Source organism: Poeciliopsis prolifica, unplaced genomic scaffold (genome assembly GCF_027474105.1).
Source record: "Poeciliopsis prolifica strain line A6 unplaced genomic scaffold, Auburn_PproV2 SCAFFOLD062, whole genome shotgun sequence".
NCBI classification, from domain to species: Eukaryota; Metazoa; Chordata; class Actinopteri; order Cyprinodontiformes; family Poeciliidae; genus Poeciliopsis; species Poeciliopsis prolifica.
The window spans coordinates 804,802-827,086 of record NW_026562437.1 but is presented as its reverse complement, the minus strand read 5'-3'; the positions used below and the strand labels follow the sequence as shown (position 1 = coordinate 827,086).

Sequence of the window (22,285 nt, the reverse complement as noted above, 5' to 3'; positions counted from 1 at the left end):
ATACATTTTAAACTGCTACTTAGTTTGGTGGAAAACCTTCTGCTGTCAATGTTTGACTATGAATCTGTAAATAATCAATATTAAAGATATTTATGTATTTAATTTGCTCTTCTGTCTGCTATGTAACGCAGTAATTTTGGTTATTTTTTCTTTTTTGTCCAGACATTTCAATGAACATGGTGTTCGACACTTCTACAAAATATGGACAGGGAGAACAACATCATGCAAAATATTATAAATATACACATCATTTTTATTTACATGTTTTTGGAGGTGTGTGAAAATCACCTAACTGATGTCCTCAGTTGAACTTCTCTTATTTACTATGTTCTAGTTGGAAAATGTTTAGGTTTTTAGAGTTTAAATGAGTCTTTCATTCTTTATCTCTGTAATATGAGAAAATCATTTTGTCTTCCTGTTATGACAAAAACCAGGTCATAACAAAAACAGGAGACCAATCAGTGGTTACGGTGTGGAAATAGACAAAAACACAAAGAATGTACATTTACTCAATTACATTTACATAAGTAACTTTTTTGAAAACATGTACTTTTAGGAGTATTTTCCTATGTTGTACTTGAATAATGTTTCATAAAGTATTTCTACTTTTACTTGAGTAAAGTTTCTGGATTCTATACCCTCTGAATGAAAAACATATTTTAACCAAAACAACAGATACGATCACGTTCCACGTACATTCAAATCATTTTTTAAAACTAGAAAAACTGGTCCAACAATAAAAAGCACAATACATTGGATTGTTTTTCTTTTTGTTTTCTTTTGCTGTCACGAAACAGGCAGTGTCATGTTCCATGTTTTTCTGTGTTTGATTTTGAGTTTTCTGTGTCCTAAGTCTCCTCGTTGTCCTGTCTTCCCCTTGATTGTTCCCAGGTGTGTCTTGTTCCCTTGAGTGCCCTCAGTGTATTTAATCCCTCCTGTGTCCTTTGTTCCTCGTCGGGTCCTTGTCGTTGTTGTCATACGTTGCTGTCTGTCGACGTCGTTTGTTTTGCTCTCCGCCTGTTTGAACCATTGCTATCGGTGTGAGCCCTGGCTTCCGCTCAGCTGTGCTGCCTGCCCGCGAACTTACTTGTCTGTTTGACTGTGTTTTCTGGGCAATTTTTGTTCTTAAATTTTTACCACTCGCCTTACCTGGGCCTCCAGCGTCTGCCTCACCGCCTCCTCTACACCACCACATGACAGGCAGAGGGCAAGCTAAAGATGGCATGAAAAATTCATTTTTGTAGGTTTAAAAGAAAGTGTGAAAAGTCTGAGAAACAAATGCAAATGCAAAGGGAAGAAAACAAATAAACCAAGAAACTAAACTAAAAGTGATTATATTGCAACAGCTTAGTACCTGGCAATATATGACAAAAAAAAATCAAAACCCATGTCAATAAATCATAACATCTGTTGTTTCTGCATCTTAAATTAATAATTTATGTTTCGTTTATTAGCTTAGCACAAGTTCAGCCCAAAGTAGTAGCCTTGAGTATCTCTGTATCTTGAGTATCTTTCTCCTGAAAGCATCCTGATCTTTCACCATAACACAAAGACTGTGCTCAATGTGTGTATTGTGAAAAGAGCCATTTAAAAAGATGCTCAATATTTAAAATTTTACATATCACAACACCTATTACAAAAAAACAACATAAAAAATTAATCAGAATTTTAAATTCCCAGATTAAAAAAAAATACCTTCAGCCCAATATGGATAACTGCCCAGCTGGGGAGGTTTGCTTCTCAGACTACGATGTTTTTGTCCCATCCCCAGTTGACTACGATGTTTTTGATCACAATGTTTTTGATTCTTATGGTTTTGATCTGTCCCCATTTGAAATGCAGACAGTTGTGTCTGAGAGCGCAACTTCTGCTTTAAAGAAGACAGCATTTGAAGAGAGTAAAGAGAGCCATGTTCAGATCAATGTGGAACAGAATGATTTCTCTGTAGAAGTTTGCTTTGAATGCGGTTCTAGATCAAAGAACATCTGAGGTTATGAATGCGTGTTTCAAGACATCAGTTCATATCCGAGTAGCACTTCGAACTTCAGCATTGGTTTTCAAAAGGATATTCAAGACATGATGGTTAGCATGTGTTTCCCCCTCGGCTTTGGCCTCGGCTATTTAGTTACAACCGGGATGAAAAGGGTTTTTGACAAACTTCTCCTTGAAAGAGATTTTGAACAAAGTACTGAATATGACGCGTTTGACGCATTTCTCTTCAACTCGACCCCAGTTGAGAACCAAACCTCCCCAACTGGGGAGGTTTGCTTTTCAGTCTACGATGTTTTTGATTCGTATCTTTTTGACCCGTCCCCAGTTGACCACGATGTTTTTGATTGTTATGGTTTGCTGTGAAATGCAGACAGTTGTGTCTGAGAGCACATATTCTGCTTTAAAAAAAGAGAGCAATTGATGAGAGTTCCAATGAAGAAAGCCAAGTTCAGATCAATGTGATAAAGAATGATTTCTCTCATCTTCCCAAAGATCAAAATTCTGCGGCTGCAGAAGTTTGCTTTGAAATGGCAAGTTTGGATTTGACGTTAGCGTTTAAAGAGAGTCCCCAGGAAGACAACGTTGTCCTCAAGAATGATTTCCCCAATCTCTCAATAGAACCAATGTCCTCGGCTGGGGACATTTGGACTGTGGTTGAGAAAGTGCTCACTGAAACCATAGATGTCAAGAACCAAGTCAGCAGAAACGAAGAAAGCGACATTTGCAATTTCTGTACGTTTTCTAATCCTTCCAAAGGTGGTTGGTTGAAGCAAAAATCTTTAATGGATGTATCTGAAGAATGACAGAAACCGTTGTAGAGGGAGGAGGAGGAACAATCTTGATAGAGAAAGAAAATGAATTTAATTCCCTAAACAATATATATGTAAGAGAAAATATACATAATAATATACATGGATGGGAGCCATTGCTGTTAATTTTCTGTGTACTTTCCATTCTTGTCATTGTTGTTTTGTTTTTTTTTGTGATTTGCACATGTTTGCATTATTTGTAATTTCTGTTTTTGTAGTTTCTATTGTGTGTTCAACATCATGGGAAGCATTGGATGTTTAGGTTTAAATTTTATTCCAACTGACAATGTTTTTTTACCAGTAGTAATTAAATATCCTGTTTTTACTTAAAAATACTTTATTGATCCCACAGAAAATTGAATGTTCATCAAGATTCTTCAAAGAGCCATTTAAGACAAGACAATCGGACGAAGAGGATGGACAGGATTGTCCCTAATTTTCTTGATCCTATGAAGAATCCTTCTCTGCATGATCCTCTCCAGAAGTTTCCCAGAACAGAACCAGAACAGAACCAGTCTTCTTTACCAAGGTGTTGAGCGTTTTTAGGTCTCTGGCTCTGACGCTCCTCCAGTCCAGTCTGTTGTCCAGATGAACACCGAGGTGTTTATATCCCTCAACCACGTCCACATATAGATAGATAGACCTTGTTGAGAATCTAAGTCTGGTTAGCATAACTGTAGAGACAGTCAACCTTTATGCATATGAAATATTAGATGTAGCATGAACATTTGGAGTAGACTTTACATTAAGGTAAATTTAGATAAAGATCCAAACTAAAACAACTGGTAACGCTCTGAACTTGCATACATTTCTAAGGAGGGTTTTTCAGACAGGCAGTGTTGTACTCCCTTAAGGGGTTTTCAGACAGGCAGTCTGTCTGTTATCAGGATGAGTAAATTCTCTGGTGTTTGTTCAAGAGTTCAGTAAAACACTAAAACCTTTAAAAACAATTCTGCTAGAAGTATAATCAAATGTATTAAGAAATTTCCTATAAGCATTAACAGCATGTTCTGAATTAGTTAGTCTCTAATCATACTATTTGCATGCATTTTACATTACTGAAATAGAATAGGATTAGGAAACTATTTCACTTCTAAAATATTTCAGGTATTCTAAAAGAGCTTTTCTAAAAGTAGACAACCCTGCGGGTTTTAGATCCAAACTCATAGTTATTATTTGGCATTACATTTTTGTGCCAGTTTGTTTAAAATAGAAATCTGTTTCTTGTTGAATCACTGAGGCAGAAAACCACTAGGCCTAGCTGCAGGTCATAAATTCTGGTCTGGAATGTAAAAAGGAGGGAGACTATTTCCTCTGACTGGTACGAGAAGATCTTGGTTCAGGATGACTTTTGTTCTCTCCATATATTTGTCTTTGGATTTTAGCAGGTCTCAAGCCAGGTAATAAAATTAACATTAAACAGCCCTACAAGGGGAGGACACACCTTCTAATGCATTTATTTAAATTAAGGGAATACACATTCTTATAAAAAGGTTTGTTTTACAGCAGAAGATCGAACTGCTTTGTGCCCGAGTGAGCAGTTCCCAAAAATGCATTTTTGTCTTTCCTTTTCAACTCGTTGCAAGTAATGCTATGTTTTGTCATGTGTTGGACTTCTTGATGATCTGAGTGTAATGCTGATGTAACATTCTGTATGCATTGAATTCTCTGGATAAAGCACTCGATATATCTGATGTCGTATGGTTGTTCTTTATTATTCCCACTGCGCGTGCGGAGACTTTTGGATCTGGGAAACTAGACGAAAATTAACAAGCAAAGTGAAGCTATTCCTCTGGTTCTAACAACCTATATCTATAGAAATAGATATCTCTCTCTCTCTTAATATATGGAAATCAGAGGTGCTCTGTCAAAGAATATAGATGTTTCTAGACATTTTCTGGCTTGTTAACAGTTTATGGGCTCCTTGCACCTGCCACGCTTACTTCACAACCTCATGTGCAAATGCAGCTCTCTTTCCGCTTTCAGTTACTATGACTGATATAAAAGACAAAGTCGTACTTAAGACACAAATAAAACAATACTATGCACTTTAAGTTTTCATGGATTTCCAAGCGATCCTGAATTAAGACAGCTTGTAAATATTCATCACTACCAGTTAAAGGTAACGCCTCACAACAAATTTTGTAGCTTTCACTTCATGCCGGATCAGCTTCTTCAGCCTAAAGACGAAGGGAAAAAAAGTTGTCCTGTGTTATTTCCAATGAATCGCGTCTGTATTCAGCCTGAAACAGCGAGTGTATGGGAACAAGAGATCAGAGCCGAACAGCCGAGCAACTGATCCGCCTGTGAACACCGCTGTAAACGCCGTCCTAATGAGCCCTTCACAAGAAGCATGCAAAACAAAACAGAGACCTTAAGTGACACAGCCATATTTTTCTAAAAGTAACTACTCTGAACCTGAACAGTCAGCTGAACTAGAACTGAGACACCAGAGCCGCTCTACTGTTAAGCTCTGGGGTCGTTGTGCTTCGTCAGGCTCCAAAACCATAATCTTGTTACAGATTTTTGCATCAAGATTTTTCTTTTCAAAAACATATTTTCTACAAAAACTAATCTAACATGCAATAACATCTGTTTATTTTTTTATGCATAAAAAACATGCAAAAAATACAAATTCTTAAAGAAATTTGGAAATACAAAAACAGAAAGAACAAAGTACTTGAAACTTCAGAGAACATTATATCAGAAGATAGAAGGCTGATTTTGTAACTGTCTTTATGTGTCTCTGAAGGTTCAGGTCAGACTTATCGTTATGAAATTATCTGTATTAAATAAAGTTTATCACACAGATATAAAAATCCACTGAACTATTTCTGTTTACTGTCATCACTAAGTTTAGTCTGACAACCGTTGAGATTTTTCTGCTGTTGCTCGTCGTCTCTTCTCGTCTCTCCAGGTCTCTAGATGCCGAACGATAAAGTGACAACAATCACAGATCAATCAATATTTTATTCAATCAATCAAAAGCATGAAATCACAGCAACATCCCAACATGATTATTGATTATCACAAACAAAAGGAACCATTGATCACCTTAATAGATACAGAGAAGCGTCTTCAGAGAGCACCGTGTCTCACCCAGTGATTTGACCAACTGTTGTAGCTCACATACATTTATACCTGGCTGTGTCCAGGTGGGTTTTCTACCTGGGCCGTCCTGACCTTGGCAGGCAGGAGATGGACGCTCTCCTTCATCATGATTTTCTACCCACAGATAATCCAGGAGTCATTTTGAACAGAATATTCTTCTCCAGGACGTGGGACTGAGTTTATCAGTTCACTGGAGCGTTCCACTAAGTTCTCCTCCCTGCCGTCCTAAACAGCCTCAGACTGGTTTCTGAGACCACACGGCGCTCTCCTTGACCCCTCGATGACCCCTCTGTGACCCCACATGTCAGAGTTATACAGAAGATTGATTACAAAGAATTGATACACATAAAATATAATGTTCATAAAGAAAATTGAATGACAATCAGTTTAAGATCAATACAAAATATAAAGATTAAATAGATGAAAACCCGACTAATTAAACTACAACTGATTAACCCATAAATGAAAGACTAAGTGCTGAGTAACATGACTTATAGAGTAGAAGATAGTAGACACAACTAAATGCAGCTCAAATGTTTTACAGTGCATTTAAGATTTTAAGCTGAATAAAAATCCCAGAGATAGAAATGCTGCACATGAACACAGAGTAGCAATCCCTCTGTAAATATCCGCTTTAATGAAAACATGATGCCAAATATTGACCTTATTTACTTTGTATTAATAATCTATAATAATAATTTGTGAAAGTTTATCTATTTTTTTTAAAGCATTGACAGACTAAATTACTGAAAACAACCAAAACTCCCTGAAGTATTTATAATATACAAGAAGCTTAAATCAAATTTCCTGCAGGGATCAGATTCATTCTCCTGTTTGGCCACTAGGGGGCAGCGGTTTTATTAGCTATACCGAAGCTTAGCAGGTGAACCTTTATGTCTGCAGGCAGCCCTCCTGTAATCAGTTGATCTTGAATCTGCAGAAGAAAACATGAAATCTATGTTAGATACAGTCATTTAAAATCTTCTAGTTAAAAATGGAAAAAAGTCAAGAGTTGAATTTAACATCACAACACAATATTTTAATAAAATAAAGATTTATACAGAAGAGGAACTTTAAATTATTGTAGATATGAAACATAAAATCTAGCAGGTTTTTCATCATTTAAAAACTCTACAAACTAAATATTAAATGTTGATAGTTTTTATTATCTTTGGACTTTTTGTATTTTTGTCAGCAACAAGATCTGGATCACTCATTCTTTATAAACTTTTGCTTTATTTAGTGAAGTTTGCTAAAATATATTTTTAATTGGTTCATATTTATAGCATGGAAGTTAATTGTTTCTTACTTTACATATTAACTTAAGTTATGAAATAACATTTGGGATAAATTAATTAGGATTAAACTCAGGTTGTGATGGTTTGTGTTAAAGTCCAGGACGTCACTGACCGCTTTCTCCAGTTCATCTTGTTTGTCTTTCAGTGACATGGAAGTCTTGATCTTCAGCTTCACAACCTTAACATGAGCTGGAAGAGCAAGAGATCAACATGGAGTAAAGAACAACTTACTGTTACTTTCAGTCCTGTTTTCATCCCACTTACATGTTTTAGGAGGAGTAGTTGTAGTCGCTATGAAAGGTACTGGGATAAGAGCAGCAGAAACATCATGAGTTCAGGAAATAAAAGATAAATTAATGATCAAGAAGAAAAACTCACTGTTTGAAACCGTCACAATGACGCATCGAAGCTCAGACTGGTAGACAGAACTGGAGGCACTGGGGAGATAATTTAGCACCAAAAACTCTTATTGAAATGGTCATTTATTAATGTTCAAAATAACCATAAAGGAGATATATTATGCAAAATGCAGTGTTTTAGTTAAACGTTTGTGGTGGTTTGTGCAGCAAAAAGTTTTGTTTTTGCCGCTATCATTTCACCCCCACCTTCTTCAAATCAGACAAAATGAGAGTCAATTAACTCGACTACATTTGTGCTGGTTTGTGAAAATGTTTGATACCAATTTTGTCTGATTTAATAAAAGTGGGGGGTCTGGTTGACCTTTTGACCTTTAACCTTTCATTAATATTGTCAAAGCCAAAGCAGCACAAATGAAAATTATTGCTGCACAAATATAGCACAAACGTTTAACACCAATTTTGTCTGATTTGAAGAAATTGGGGTGGCCAACTTCACTCAGGTGTATCTGTGTTTCTACTTAAATAGAGAAAATGAAAACATTTGAAAACTTCTGATCAGATCAGATACTGACGTTGCCTGGACAGCAAAACAGATGGGATGACTTTCTTCATCATCAATGACAGACGGCGTCCATCTCAGGGTGAAATATTCTGAACCAGATGAACTCTTGGCCATGTTGAACGGTCCGCTGAACTGGATCCCAGTGATCCTTTAACACACAGGAAACACATCAGTCTGTTTGGTTATATGTGAAAAATATCCTGGAAACATATTTATGAATTAATTACAAAAATTACAGCTAAAGAGAAAAATTGTGTCCAGGTTTTATGTGTTTTTGTACCATTTAGCATCATTCTTTTATTTTAGCACAACAGTAAATATCACATTTCAGAATTTTACCATAAATTATGTTGAAACTATATTTATTTTCTACTCACACAGACTGAGTCGCCTCTGCTCTGATGCTGATTTCTATCTTCTCATTAAGGTCTATGAAGAACTGAGCTCCATGTTCAGGAGTTGGAGGCAGAAACCTGGGCAGATATTCACCTGCTGTGCAGGACGGAGCTGCAGGATCCACTGGAGCAACGCAGGGAAAAAACAAGAACAAATAAGTGTGCAGTTAGTTTAAAACAGTACTTTTGAAAGAGTGAGGTGCAGGGGGTTCATGAGTATCATATATATCGGTGCCAGAATCAAGTCCTAATAATTGTCCTTTTTATTCATGCCTGAGTGATAAACAAGCCTCCAGTCACTAGGTGGCAGCAGTGTTCAAATCAATCAACAGGCTGCCTCTAGTATAGGGAGTCTACACTGAAATACGGGTGTAAACAGAGCTGACAATGTATGTAAATGTTTGGAAATATGTCTATGCCCATATTATAGTTTTAAATAGTTATTTTTTGAGTACTTTGGAGAAAGTGAATAGAAAAACTGAAAGATTAAATATTTCCTTATCTGTAAAATTCACTGGGCAATCTGGATTGAACTATTGAGTTGATTAACTGAACTTGGAAATTGTTAAGCCTGATGTCCTTTAATAATCTGTAGTTATTGATCACCTTTAAACAGACAATTATTAAATATTAAATGTATTTACACCAGTTTTTCTCTTTGTGACATAAAACAAACTGATTGAAACATGAAATCAAACCTTTGAAAACAAACTGGACAGGGATTCGGCTCATGAAGTTGCTGGGCCTCCATGAATAAGTTGAACCATTGTAATGAGTCAAAGTGATTGACCATCTGGGAAAATCCTCCATCATCAGCTGAACTGCATATGAACCTTCATTACTGCTGTTAGTTGGACTGAATGATAGAGAACAAGCCTGCAGGAGGACAGAGAGAGAAATATTAACAATGTTATATTTAATAGATTTATGTTGTTTTTGTTCATACAATATTTGTGATTTAAAAAGTTTCAGAGTAATGTTTCATCATTAGTGATTTATAGTCCAATAATCAATAAATTCAGTTTAATTATCTTTGATTATTTTCTACTGCATTATTGTAAACTGACACCAACATTTATTACTCACTGATGAGAGACTGAGGACAGACGGTGCTGTGCAGTTGTAACACTCATATTCACTGGGATTGGATCCATATCTGCATTGAACGTTATCTCCATCAGGGTCAAAGGTCAACAAGTTGATATCCCTCTGACAGTTTGAGGGAACTCTGAGAGAAACAGAAAACATCACAAAGTCACCTGACAACAAACAATCTGCTCAAATTATCTTATTCACATGATGAATCTTTAATATCTTGACTGATTTGTATTTCAGTTTTTATTCATTATGTTTTAGTTTATTTTGTTTCTCTTTGGTCTCTTTTAAAGAAAATCTATTCACAACATTTGGATATTAATTGGAAAATATTTCTAATTATTAAAGCTCTATGGTTTGGCTTTACAAGAAAAAAAAATAAAAATATTAACAAATCAAACTATTCTTCATGTTCAGCTAAAGACACTAATTGTTTCAGGTATTTATTTTCATGATGTAAAAACTGAATTACCTGATAAGAGGAATGATGCCGGTCTGTGGTGATGAGTTCGGTCTGTTGATGTCGGATCGTTTTCTCAGCTCATATGTGATCCGAAATCGGCCAGATGAAACACCGTTTCTGTTATTTATCCAGGCTGGAGTATCCCACCTTTAATAGAAGATATTGGGAAGATTTCTGATGTCACTCAGAGTTTTAGAAACACAGAAAACTTTACAGACCAGGAGACCAGAAAACTGACAAGAGATTTAATTCAGTAGGAATTTTAGATTTAGTTACTTCTTGGGAACAACTGAAAAATATTGGATATTTTTTATGATGTTGAAATTCAGTTACCTGTTCGAGTAATAGTTGAAACTCCAACCAGTGAACTTCTGGGTACGCTCTTTCAGACACCATTCACCGCTGATTTCTTCAATCTTATCAGTGGAACTCCACCATGACTCAATCTCTGCACATGAGCTGCAGGTCAACTTAACGCGACGCACTACCTGCAGATTTAAGGTGAAGAACTGTTGGATAAAATATGATTCTTTTAAAAAAGAAAATTGAAAAAACTTCAAGAAGTCTGAACTTACTGTAAATGTGTTTCCTTGTACATCTTTAGTGGTGTGAGAAAACACAGTGCCATAATAACCAGCTTCTGTCCAGCCAATTATCGCTACCAGAGCAAAGAGCAACATGGTGAACGACTCGGTTCTGCTGAACAAAGATTGGATCATCAGGTAACCTTGGCATAATCAAAGTAAGGCGCTTTGATTATGCAAATGTCTGAAGACCGGAGACGACAACGTTAAGCTTTCTAAGTATTCAAAGGAGTTTCTAGGAATGAGCTGCTATTTTAGTTTTCTCCTTTTTATTTTATTGTGGAAGGTAAACTTTTGTCATTTGGTTTATTTACTTTCAATTTAAAATGAACCTGTTCAAAGAACTGAAAACAGAAAAATATGAGAGCTCTTCTCTTTGTTTCTCTTTAGAAATTTAGATACATTTTTTACATTTTTTATTGATGAATGTCAGATTTACCTTAGACAGAAGATAAAGGCTCTAAAACCTAAAATGTCTTACCTGTTCGGATGTCAATGTCTGTATGTAACAGAATCTAAGTTATAATGTGCTTTGATGATTAATTATGTGATGTTAGATAACTTTGCGCAAACCAACTTTGTGTTTATTTAAATTATTGATGCAAATGTTGAGCATTGTGGTAGCTCCCATTGTTTGCTTTGCAAATAGACAATTAGCATACTGGTAGCCTTTAGCTCATATTGAGTTACATCTTACATGTGACAATGTTGGGTTTATTCCAGTTTCAGCGTCATTAGGTTTCTGCTAACATTGATATCAGTCACATCTAAATTGCTGCTGATTTCATTTTCTTGAATAACTGACTCATTAATCCTGATAAGTGAAATATGTTTGACTAATCGAGCACCAAGAACATGATGTGCAATATATCTAGGTCAGTGGTGAGCAAACCTTTTGTAATGTGAAATAAAACTTTTCAGAAGTGGGGGCCACAAATAATCTGTTCAGAGGCCACAGATGAGCCTCACGCCACACTTTAGACACCCATTATTCAGGCAAAACCTTTCTCTGAGAACTCAAAAGCAAACATCACAAAGTCACGCCTGAGAACAAACAATTTGCTTTGATTTAAATTGCAAAGTTTCTGAGTTTTGACTGATTTGTATTTCAGTGTTTTACTTCCAAGCTTTTTTCTCTGCTTTTAAACTGTTCAAGCATCGTTTCATTGAGAATTACTGAATGGTTCCTATGCTCAACATGTTCAATAGGTATTTTCCAGTTTCACATGTTAAGAATAAGACCTAAAAGTTGCAACAATATGGACCTTGGGGAAGCAAGATCTCATTAAGCTGTTCCACTATCTAAGGTGCAGTGAAATGGCAGGTGAAGAATTCGATGGACAAGCCCACCGTGCCGTAATGATGATGGAGGGGATGACAATCGGTGAAACTGAGGATGGTGAAGAACCCCAAGTGTACCACCAGTTTTTGAAGAACTGCAGTTAGTTTTCCATTCCAGGAAACTCATTAAGCAGTTGAACCTGTGTGTCATATGTCAGGAAATGCTGTCATAGAAAAATGTTGATCAGTGTTTCATTAATTATGTTTCAAAATCAGCTCTAATCAGGTGGGTTTTTAGTTCAGATAGGGACTCGGTGTTTTGGCTGTTTTGCAGTTTTCTGGAAGTTTGTTCCAGATTTATGGTGCATAGAAGCTGAGTGTTGCTTCTCCAGGTTTGGTTCTGGTCTGGTGATGCAGAACAGACCAGAACCAGATGACCTTAGAAATCGTGGAAGGTTGCTACGACAACAGCAGATGTTTTGTGGTGTTAAACTGTTTAGTAATTTATAAACTCACAACATTATTTTAAAATCCATTCTCTGAGCTACAGGAAGCCAGTGTAAAGACTTTAGAACTGGGTGATATTCTGGTTTCAGTCAGAACTCCAGCAGCAGGATTCTGGATCTGGTTGATCTTTTAGTCAAACCTCTGAAAATACTGTTACAGTAATTGATGCGATAAGATAAACACATGGATGAGTTTCTCTACATTTTGTTGTGCATTAGTCCTCTAATCCTGGAAATGCTCTTCAGGTGATAGAAGACCGACTTTGTAACCGTCTTTATGTTGCTCTGTAGGTTCAGGTCTGAATACACCTTAAATAACTGAAGCTGTGCGTAGATTGTTCCACTTTAGGTTCAAAGATAACTTCAATTTTGTTTCTATTCAGTTGGACAAACTGATGGCACATCAACACATAAATAAAGCCAATTCAATAGTTTTTCATTTGATATTTTTCCTTCTTGACATCACAATACAACACATCTTCTCATCCAGGTGTGGATTGAAAGGGAGATTAACACCAAATGTCATTTTCAGATTACAAACACCAAGCATTAATAAAACTTCAGCAGATGATGCAGCAATCCCTGCAGCCTGATGGAAACAAATACATTCAGCATTTAAAAACACAAAACAGGATTTTAGCTGAACTCCATATCTGTAGTTCTTAGAACATTCATGCATGAATGTCACTTTTAGACAGAGGCTTAGTGGGTAATTTTTCATTACTTATTTATCTAGTTAGTTTTTGTCAACATCCACCTAGTGGTGGATGTTGACAATAGATAAGGCATCAGTTAATTATTGATATAATTAATGATGAATTAACATGTTTACATTTCATATTTTAGCTTAGCACAAGTTCAGCCCAAAATCGTAGCCTAGAGTATCTCTGTCCAAGATGTCAGGCTGCTTTCAGGAGACATAATCTTTCATCGTAACACAAAGACTGTACTTAATGTTTGTATTGTGAAAAGGGGCATTTAAAAAGATGCTCAATATTTAACATTTAACATTTCTGAACAGCTAAAACAGAAAAAGGACATAAAAAATTAATCTGAATGTTAAATTTCCTGGGTCCTCTACCAGAGGCCTGGGAGCTTGAGGGTCCTGCAGTATCTTCGCTATGCCAAGGACTGCAAATTTCTGGACTGAGATGTCTGATGTTGTTCCTGGGATCTGTTGTAGCCACTGCTCCAGTTTGGGGGTTACTGCCCCGAGGGCCCCGATGACCACAGGCACCACTGTGGTCTTCACCTTCCAGGCCCTCTCCAGTTCTTCCCTGAGGCCCTGGTTTCTCCAGTTTCTCCTTTTTCCTGATGTTGCAATCACTTGGTATTGCTACATCTACCACAACGGCTTTCCTCTGATGTTTATCCACTACGACAATGTCTGGTTGGTTCGCCATTACCATTTTGTCTGTCTGGATCTGGAAGTCCCACAGGATCTTAGCTCTGGCGTTCTCCACCACCTTTGGGGGTGTTTCCCTCTTTGATCTCGGGGTTTCCAGTCCATATTCTGCACAGATGTTTCTGTACACTATGCCTGCCACTTGGTTATGTCGCTCCATGTATGCTTTCCCTGCCAGTATCTTGCACCCTGCTGTGATGTGCTGGACTGTCTCAGGGCCTCCTTGCACAACCTACACCTTGGGTCTTGTCTGGTGTGGTAGATCTGGGCCTCTATTGCTCTGGTGTTTAGGGCCTGTTCCTGGGCGGCCAGGATGAGGGCCTCTGTGCTATCCTTGAGTCCAGCTTTTTCCAGCCATTGGTATTTACTGATATCAGCCACTTGGGTTATTTGCTGGTGGTACATCCCATGTAGGGGCTTGTCCTCCCATGATGGTATCTCTGGCACCTCAACCTCCGTTCCCTGTTGTCTGAGACATTCACTGAGCACATTGTCTGTTGAGGCTTTGTCCCTGATGTATTTATGGATCTTAGTTGTTTCGTCCTGGACAGTGGTTCTCACACTCACTAGTCCTCTGCCTCCTTCCTTGCGGCTCGTGTACAGTTTCAGGGTGCTGGATTTGGGATGAAACCCTCCATGCATGGTTAGTAGTTTTCTGGTCTTAATATCTGTGGCTTTTATCTCCTCCTTTGGCCAGCTAATTATTCCAGGTATACCACATTTGCTTGTGGTATACCTAGGTACTTGTAACTGTCCTCTATGTCTGCTATTGTTCCTTGTGGGAGTGAGACCCCTTCTGACTGGCTGGATAGCTCAATAGATAAGGCATCAGTATATCATTTGAGAGGGTGGGGTTTGAATCCAGTCTGGGTCCTTATATATAGAGAGAGAGAGGGCGATATAAATATGGATATAAAGAGAGAGAGCCAGAAGAGGAGCTTGCAGTCCTGATTTTAAAAAGAAGTTTATTAATATATTTCTGTTAAATAAAAAAACACAGACTCCAAACAACATTGGAAAACAACTTCAGTCGCTCAGTTCTGTTCTCCCGTTCCTCACTTCGTGTCGTGGCACCTAGAATGATTAAATGATGCCGTCGCAAAGGGTCAATAATTTGGTTTATGCAGAACTGACCTGATTGTTTCAATAGCAAGAAGCAGAAACAAGACATTCCCTCATTGTAGTTATGGTCTCATCTATGGCATGCAGTTCTAGATCAAAGAACATCTGAGGTTATGAATGCATGTTTCAAGACATCAGTTCATATCCGAGTAGCACTTCGAACTTCAGCATTGGTTTTCACAAGGATATTCAAGACATGATGGTTGGCATGTGTTTCCCCCTCGGCTTTGGCCTCGGCTATTTAGTTACGACCGGGATAAAAAAAGTTTTTGACAAACTTCTCCCTGAAAGAGATTTTGAACAAAGTACTGCTGAGGAAGAGAGCACTTCCACTGAATATGACGCGTTTGACGCATTTCTCTTTAACTCGACCCCAGTTGAGAACCAAACCTCCCCAACTGGGGAGGTTTGCTTTTTAGTCTACGATGTTTTTGATTCGTATCTTTTTTGACCCGTCCCCAGTTGACCACGATGTTTTTGAATCTTATGGTTTTGATCTGTCCGTAGTTTGAAATAGAGACAGTTTGTCTGAGAGCACATTTCTGCTTTAAAAAAAGAGAGTAATTGAAGAGAGTTCCAATGAAGAAAGCCAAGTTCAGATCAATGTGGTAGGAAATGATTTCTCTCATCTTCCCAAAGATCAAAATTCTGCTGCTGCAGAAATATTTGTAATATTGATTACAAATATTTCAATAACAATTCTGATCAATCAGTTTTATTTACTGATTTATTGGTAGATGATCTTTATTGCCCTAAGCACCATTTGAGTTTTTAGAAATTTTACAAAATCAAGAAATGTCAATATTTCACATTAAGTCTGTTCCTCCTTCTGGTTTCCCTCGACTTTGAGGGAAACCAGAAGTGATGCCCAATAATTATAAGCAGCTGTCATTCAGGTAAACAGTTACCTCATTATATAAATCTTTTCTACATTTAAAACTAATGCATAACATTCTTTTTTTAAACATATAATGATCTATTATTTTAATTCCTATGAAATAATGCCAGAGATCTTTATCTGCTTGACCTGAAGCCATAGTGACTGTCACAGAGTAGATTATTTACAAATCTATAAACATTTCTAGTTGGTTAAGTTTATTGCATTTGTCCTTTTCAGCTTCAGCTCGCCACCTAGTGGAGCAACAGTGTAACTGTTACCATGGAGGCTTCACAGAAAGATTTCTACTTCAAAATCTCAGCTTTTACTTTTTTTGTTAGATTTTTGTATCAAGATTTTTCTTTTCAAAAATACATTTTCCACAAAAACTAATCTAACATGCAATAACATCTGTTTATTTTTTTATGCATAAAAAACATGCAAAAAATACAAATTCCTACAGAAATTTGGAAATTCAAAAACAAAGAAAGAACAAATGACTTGAAACTTCAGAGAACGTTATATTGTTATATCCAGGTATGAAATACATGATTGGCCTCAGCGACTTTTTGTCACGGCCCTGAGAAGATGAACAATCATTGTTGGTGCAATCCTCGCCTGACCAGTTCATCTTTAATCTGCAGAGGAACACACAAGGCTCAGTGGAGATACAATCAGTGGCACATTAGGAATTGTTCTCAATTTGTATTTATGTCATTCTGATCTACACTAAGTTGTTTTTAACAAGTGATGATTTGCTTCTGCTATAATTCAAGACAAGACATTTTAAACAAGACATAAAACAGGCAGTAGAATAAACATCATCAGGTTCATGATTTAAATCAGACCATGATGAGCATTAGAATTGTTGGAGCCTGTCAAGATTTAAATTAATTTATTTTTGCAGAGTTATTGATGCTACAGATCTAAGGTTATGTGAATGGTAGATCTATTGTTGTTTATTTATTTATTGTTTGTTTTGCTTAGACCCGCCTCCTTATCAGTCAACCTCCTGTGATTAAAAAGCAGAAGCAGCTGCAGTGTTTGATCTAATTGTTTGGCAAAGGAGTGATGCAGTTTTTCTACCGTGCCAATTAACGTTTATATTTAAATTTTTTGTAAGACAACTCGGAGAATATTTCTGTTATTTTTAGAAGTAAAGAAAACACAATTTTGAAACTTGAAAACTCTCCACAAGTGCTTTTTGTTTTGGGTGAGTCGAAACCTCTTTCTTGAAACTACTCTGGCAGGTTTTGATTTTTGAAAAGTGGTTATTCTGCAAGAGTAGCCTTAAGTACAAAAACTTTACTGATGACTTGAAGAAAAGCACAAAGTTGTGGGATCCAGCCGATCACAAGCACACGAACATAGAAATGAGTTTATGAATGATTGAGTTTATGAATGAAAGCGCCGCTGCGCTACAGAGGAACGATCGATGACTACAGAATGCAAAGTTGTTTGTGGAAAAGGACTGTGACAAAAAAGGATATTTATTGATGAACTTATTTGACAGTGAAGGGATCTGTGTGGTCATTAACAATGTCTGACCCTGAAACTCCGCCTGCGTCTCCGTACATGAAGTTACTGACCTGCTTCACAATGGTCCCATAATCATTTTCCAGTGACAAACTGGTGGAGATTTTGCCATTCAGAGCCACAACATAATCTAGAAGGAAAGAGATATTTTTATTCTGAACAGTAAATGAAAACCAGTTTTATTCCTATTCATAGCATTATGTGGACAAAACATGAACTTTAGCCATTTACACGGCCCTGAAGCAGGTGTTGAATTTGTAGGTAGTGATGTAACTGTAGTTGTAGTTCGGGATTTGGTTGTTGTTGAGTGAACCTTCCTGATCCCAATGAACTCTTAGTTACGTTGTGCGGTCCGCTTTACAGGAGCTCTGTCTATCTTTACCAAACAGAAAATACAGAGTAGTTGAAAATGTTTTCCAAAGTTTCAAGCAGCTGTTTTTCTTGACATCATGATCTAAACATGTTGACAGACAAATAACTCAGGCATGAAAACTTTACTTTCATGTTGATAGCAGTTAAGATCAGATTCCTGACCTTACTAACAGTTAAACCATTTTATTGTGTTGTGGTATTTTAACGTCTGAGCTTCAGGGAGCCAGTGACGGGACTGTAGAACCGGGTGATGAGCTCTAACTTCCTGGTTTTAGTCAGAATCCCAGCAGAAGCATTTTGGATCTTTTAGGCCGACGTGTGAAGATACTGTTGCATTAATCAGTGTGACTAAAGATGAACACATTAATGAGTTTCTCTAGATCTCATTAGTCCTCTCATCCTGAAAATGTTCTTCAGAAGATAGAAGGCTGATTTTGTAACTGTCTTTATGTCTCTGAAGGTTCAGGTCAGACTTATCATTATAAAATTATCGTATTGTATAAAGTTTTTCACACATATATAAAAACCGACTGGACTATTTCTGTTTACTGTCATCACTAAGTTTAGTCTGACAACCGTTGAGATTTTTCTGCTGTTGCTCGTCGTCTCTTCTCGTCTCTCCAGGTCTCTAGATGCCGAACGTTAAACTGACAACAATCACAGATCAATCAATATTTTATTCAATCAATCAAAAGCATGAAATCACAGCAACATCCCAACATGATCATTGATGATCACAAACAAAAGGAAACATTGATCACCTTGATAGATACAGAGAAGCGTCTTCAGAGAGCACCATGTCTCACCCAGTGATCTGACCAACTGTTGTAGCTCACATTCATTTATACCTGGCTGTGTCCAGGTGGGTTTTCTACGTGGGCCGGCCTGACCTTGGCAGGCAGGAGATGGACGCTCTCCTTCATCATGATTTTCTACCCACAGATGATCCAGGAGTCATTTTGAACAGAATGTTCTTCTCAAGGACGTGGGACTGAGTTTATCAGATCACTGGAGCGTTCCACTAAGTTCTCCTCCCTGCCGTCCTAAACAGCCTCAGACTGGTTTCTGAGACCACACGGTGCTCTCCTTGACCCCTCAATGACCCCTCTGTGACCCCACATGTCAGAGTTAAACAGAAGATTGATTACAAAGAATTGATACACATAAAATATAATGTTCATAAAGAAAATTGAATGACAATCAGTTTAAGATCAATACAAAATATAAAGATTAAATAGATGAAAACCCGACTAATTAAACTACAACTGATTAACCCATAAATGAAAGACTAAGTGCTGAGTAACATGACTTATAGAGTAGAAGATAGTAGACACAACTAAATGCAGCTCAAATGTTTTACAGTGCATTTAAGATTTTAAGCTGAATAAAAATCCCAGAGATAGAAATGCTGCACATGAACACAGAGTAGCAATCCCTCTGTAAATATCCGCTTTAATAAAAACATGATGCCAAATATTGAACTTATTTACTTTGTATTAATAATCTGTAATAATTTTTGAAAGTTTCCCTAATTTATAAAAAAAAACTATTGACAGACTAAATTACTGAAAACAACCAAAACTCCCTGAAGTATTTAAAATATACAAGAAGCTTAATCAAATTTCCTGCAGGGATCAGATTCATTCTCCTGTTGGCCACTAGGGGGCAGCTGTTTTATTAGCTATACCGAAGCTTAGCAGGTGAACCTTTATGTCTGCAGGCAGCCCTCCTGTAATCAGTTGATCTCGAATCTTCAGAAGAAAACATGAAATCTATGTTAGATACAGTCATTTAAAATCTTCTAGTTAAAAATGGAAAAAAGTCAAGAGTTGAATTTAACCATCACAACTCAATATTTTAATAAAATAAAGATTTATACAGAAGAGGAACTTTAAATTATTGTAGATATGAAACATAAAATCTAGCAGGTTTTTCATCATTTAAAAACTCTACAAACTAAATATTAAATGTTGATAGTTTTTATTATCTTTGGATTTTTTGTATTTTTTTCAGCAACAAGATCTGGATCACTCATTCTTCATAAACTTTTGCTTTATTTAGTGAAGTTTACTAAAATATATTTTTAACTGGTTCATATTTATAGCATGGAAGTTAAGTGTTTGTTACTTTACTGATTAGTTTAAGTTATGAAATAACATTGGGATGAATTAATTAGGATTAAACTCAGGTTGTGATGGTTTGTGTTAAAGTCCAGGACGTCACTGACCGCTTTCTCCAGTTTCATCTTGTTGTCTTTCAGTGACATCGAAGTCTTGATCTTCAGCTTCACAACCTTAACATGAGCTGGAAGAGCAAGAGATCAACATGGAGTAAAGAACAACTTCCTGTTACTTTCAGTCCTGTTTCATCCTACTTACATGTTTTAGGAGGAGGAGATGGAGTCACTATGAAAGGTACTGGGATAAGAGCAGCAGAAAAATCATGAGTTCAGGAAATAAAAGATAAATCAATAATCAAGAAGAAAAACTCACTGTTTGAAACCGTCACAATGACGCATCGAAGCTCAGACTGGTAGACAGTACTGGAGGCACTGGGGAGATAATTTAGCACCACAACATTAATATTAATTCTTTTTCATTTATTAATGTTCAAAATAACCATAAAGGAGACATATTATGCAAAATCCAGTGTTTTAGTACTTATATTATTTCTTTATATTGTAATAAAATAAAATGTAACTTTATTCTCTCCTGATGCTGCATAGACATCATTTTTCATTCTGTTCATGTTTCTCTATTTGTTATAACATTATCTCTGTTATGATGTCGCCACGTTTTCTGTGGAACTGATAAAGGAGGTCATGACCTCCAGCTGGTCAGTTTTGAGAATCCGCCATTTTTTCCCTCAACGATTTAATGGTCCAAGTTCAGTTGTGCAAAGTTTGAAGTAAACAAGTCAAAACATTTGGTTCTAGGGTTTATTAATGCAGAGGATTTCTTACATCGCCTCCCAAAATCAGAGCCTCTTTACAAGGATCTGGTCAGATTTTATTTTTTAAGGAATCTCTCATTTTGGAGATCTTATGGATCTCTGCTTCAGCAACCTGTCAGAATCAGGAGGGGATTTTCATCAAGACATTTTGTATCACTGAACCTTTTCCTTTAACTAAAGTAAACTAGTCATGTTATCAGTCTTTTTCAGATACATTATGTGTTTTTACTTAAATAGAGAAAATGAAAACATTTGAAAACTTCTGATCAGATCAGATACTGACTTTGCCTGGACAGCAAAAACAGATGGGATGACTTTCTTCATCATCAATGTCAGACGGCGTCCATCTCAGGGTGAAATATCCTGAACCAGATGAACTCTTGGCCATGTTGAACGGTCCACTGAACAGGAGCTCAGTGATCCTTTAACACACAGGAAACACATCAGTCTGTTTGGTTATATCAGCAAAATGCCCTGGAAACATTTTTATGAACTAATGATCAAAATGATCTGACAGCTAAAAATAATTAATGTTCAGATTTTATGTGTTTGGTACCAGTTGGAGTCATTGTGTTATTTTAACACAATAAAGATCAAGTTTCAGATTTTCACCATGAATTATTTAGAAGCTGAACTCTGATTAGAGACTATATTTATTTTCTACTCACACAGACTGAGTCGCCTCTGCTCTGATGCTGATTTCTATCATCTCATTAACGTCTATGAAGAACTGAGCTCCATGTTCAGGAGTTGGAGGCAGAAAGCTGGGCAGATATTCACCTGCTGTGCAGGACGGAGCTGCAGGATCCACTGGAGCAACACAGGGAAAAATAATGCAGGTCACAAAACAACAGAGTTAAACTAGCAACTCTTCTGTCAGTTTGAAGATTAATCCAGTAAAGTTACACATTTATCCATCTGCGTTGTTCTAATAAAAATAGGATTTTCTTGTGTTAAATTCTTGTATTAAGAAATGTAAAAGTAATTTATTATTATTGATCAACTTTCAACTGATAATTATTGAATGTTAAATTTAGTGACTCCAGTGTTTCTCTTTGCAGTGAAGCAACATGATTGAAATATTAAATCAAACCTTTGAAAACAAACTGGACAGGCATTCTGGTCATAGAAATGCTGGAGTTTCTCGACTCTGTTGCATCTTTGCTATCAGTCAGATTGATTGTCTGTCTGGGAAAATCCTCCATCATCAGCTGAACTGCATATGAACCTTCATAACTGCTGCTGGTTGGACTGAATGATAGAGAACAAGCCTGCAAGAGAGAAATAAAAGATTATAAATCAAGTTTAACAATGTTTTATTTACTGTATTTCATTGTGAGTTTTATTTGTGTTTTATAGTGACAATATTCATTTCTGTTTATCTCAAGTTGCAGATTTATGGTTCTAAGCACATCAAGTGAGAGTTCATGCAGAGAGCACAGCGCAGTTAATTTGCAATATAAAATATTTTGTGGAACTTCAAATATTGCCGCTATCATTTCGGCAATATGATAGTTCGACTCTTTTCAAACTTTGAGTTTCAATCAACCTTTTGTTAGGCTGTAG

General features: G+C 36.7%; 1 protein-coding gene across 1 annotated transcript; it reads right to left on the bottom strand.

Moving 5' to 3' along the window:
• Window positions 1-7,479: 7,479 nt before the first annotated feature.
• On the bottom strand, window positions 7,480-21,043 carry LOC129379910 (uncharacterized). Its single transcript, XM_055060854.1, has 15 exons — window positions 21,003-21,043; window positions 20,260-20,318; window positions 20,146-20,184; window positions 19,995-20,071; window positions 18,616-18,699; window positions 18,317-18,395; window positions 17,408-17,525; window positions 10,660-10,780; window positions 10,418-10,572; window positions 10,094-10,231; window positions 9,613-9,754; window positions 9,225-9,402; window positions 8,509-8,650; window positions 8,142-8,279; window positions 7,480-7,513 (listed from the first exon to the last, which is right to left on the bottom strand). Exons 1-15 carry the CDS (start codon window positions 21,041-21,043, stop codon window positions 7,480-7,482), a joined length of 1,545 nt encoding a protein of 514 aa, XP_054916829.1.
• Between the last annotated feature and the right edge of the window lie 1,242 nt (window positions 21,044-22,285).

Coding starts and splice junctions, on each gene's coding strand:
- LOC129379910 (XM_055060854.1), bottom strand. CDS start 21,043: ATGAAGAAAGTCATCCCATCTGTTTTTGCTGTCCAGGCAAA. Junction 20,319..21,002: donor GTTTTTGCTGTCCAGGCAAA/GTCAGTATCTGA, acceptor TTATCTCCCCAG/TGCCTCCAGTACTGTCTACC. Junction 10,781..17,407: donor GACGCAGGCGGAGTTTCAGG/GTCAGACATTGT, acceptor TTTGTTCAGCAG/AACCGAGTCGTTCACCATGT.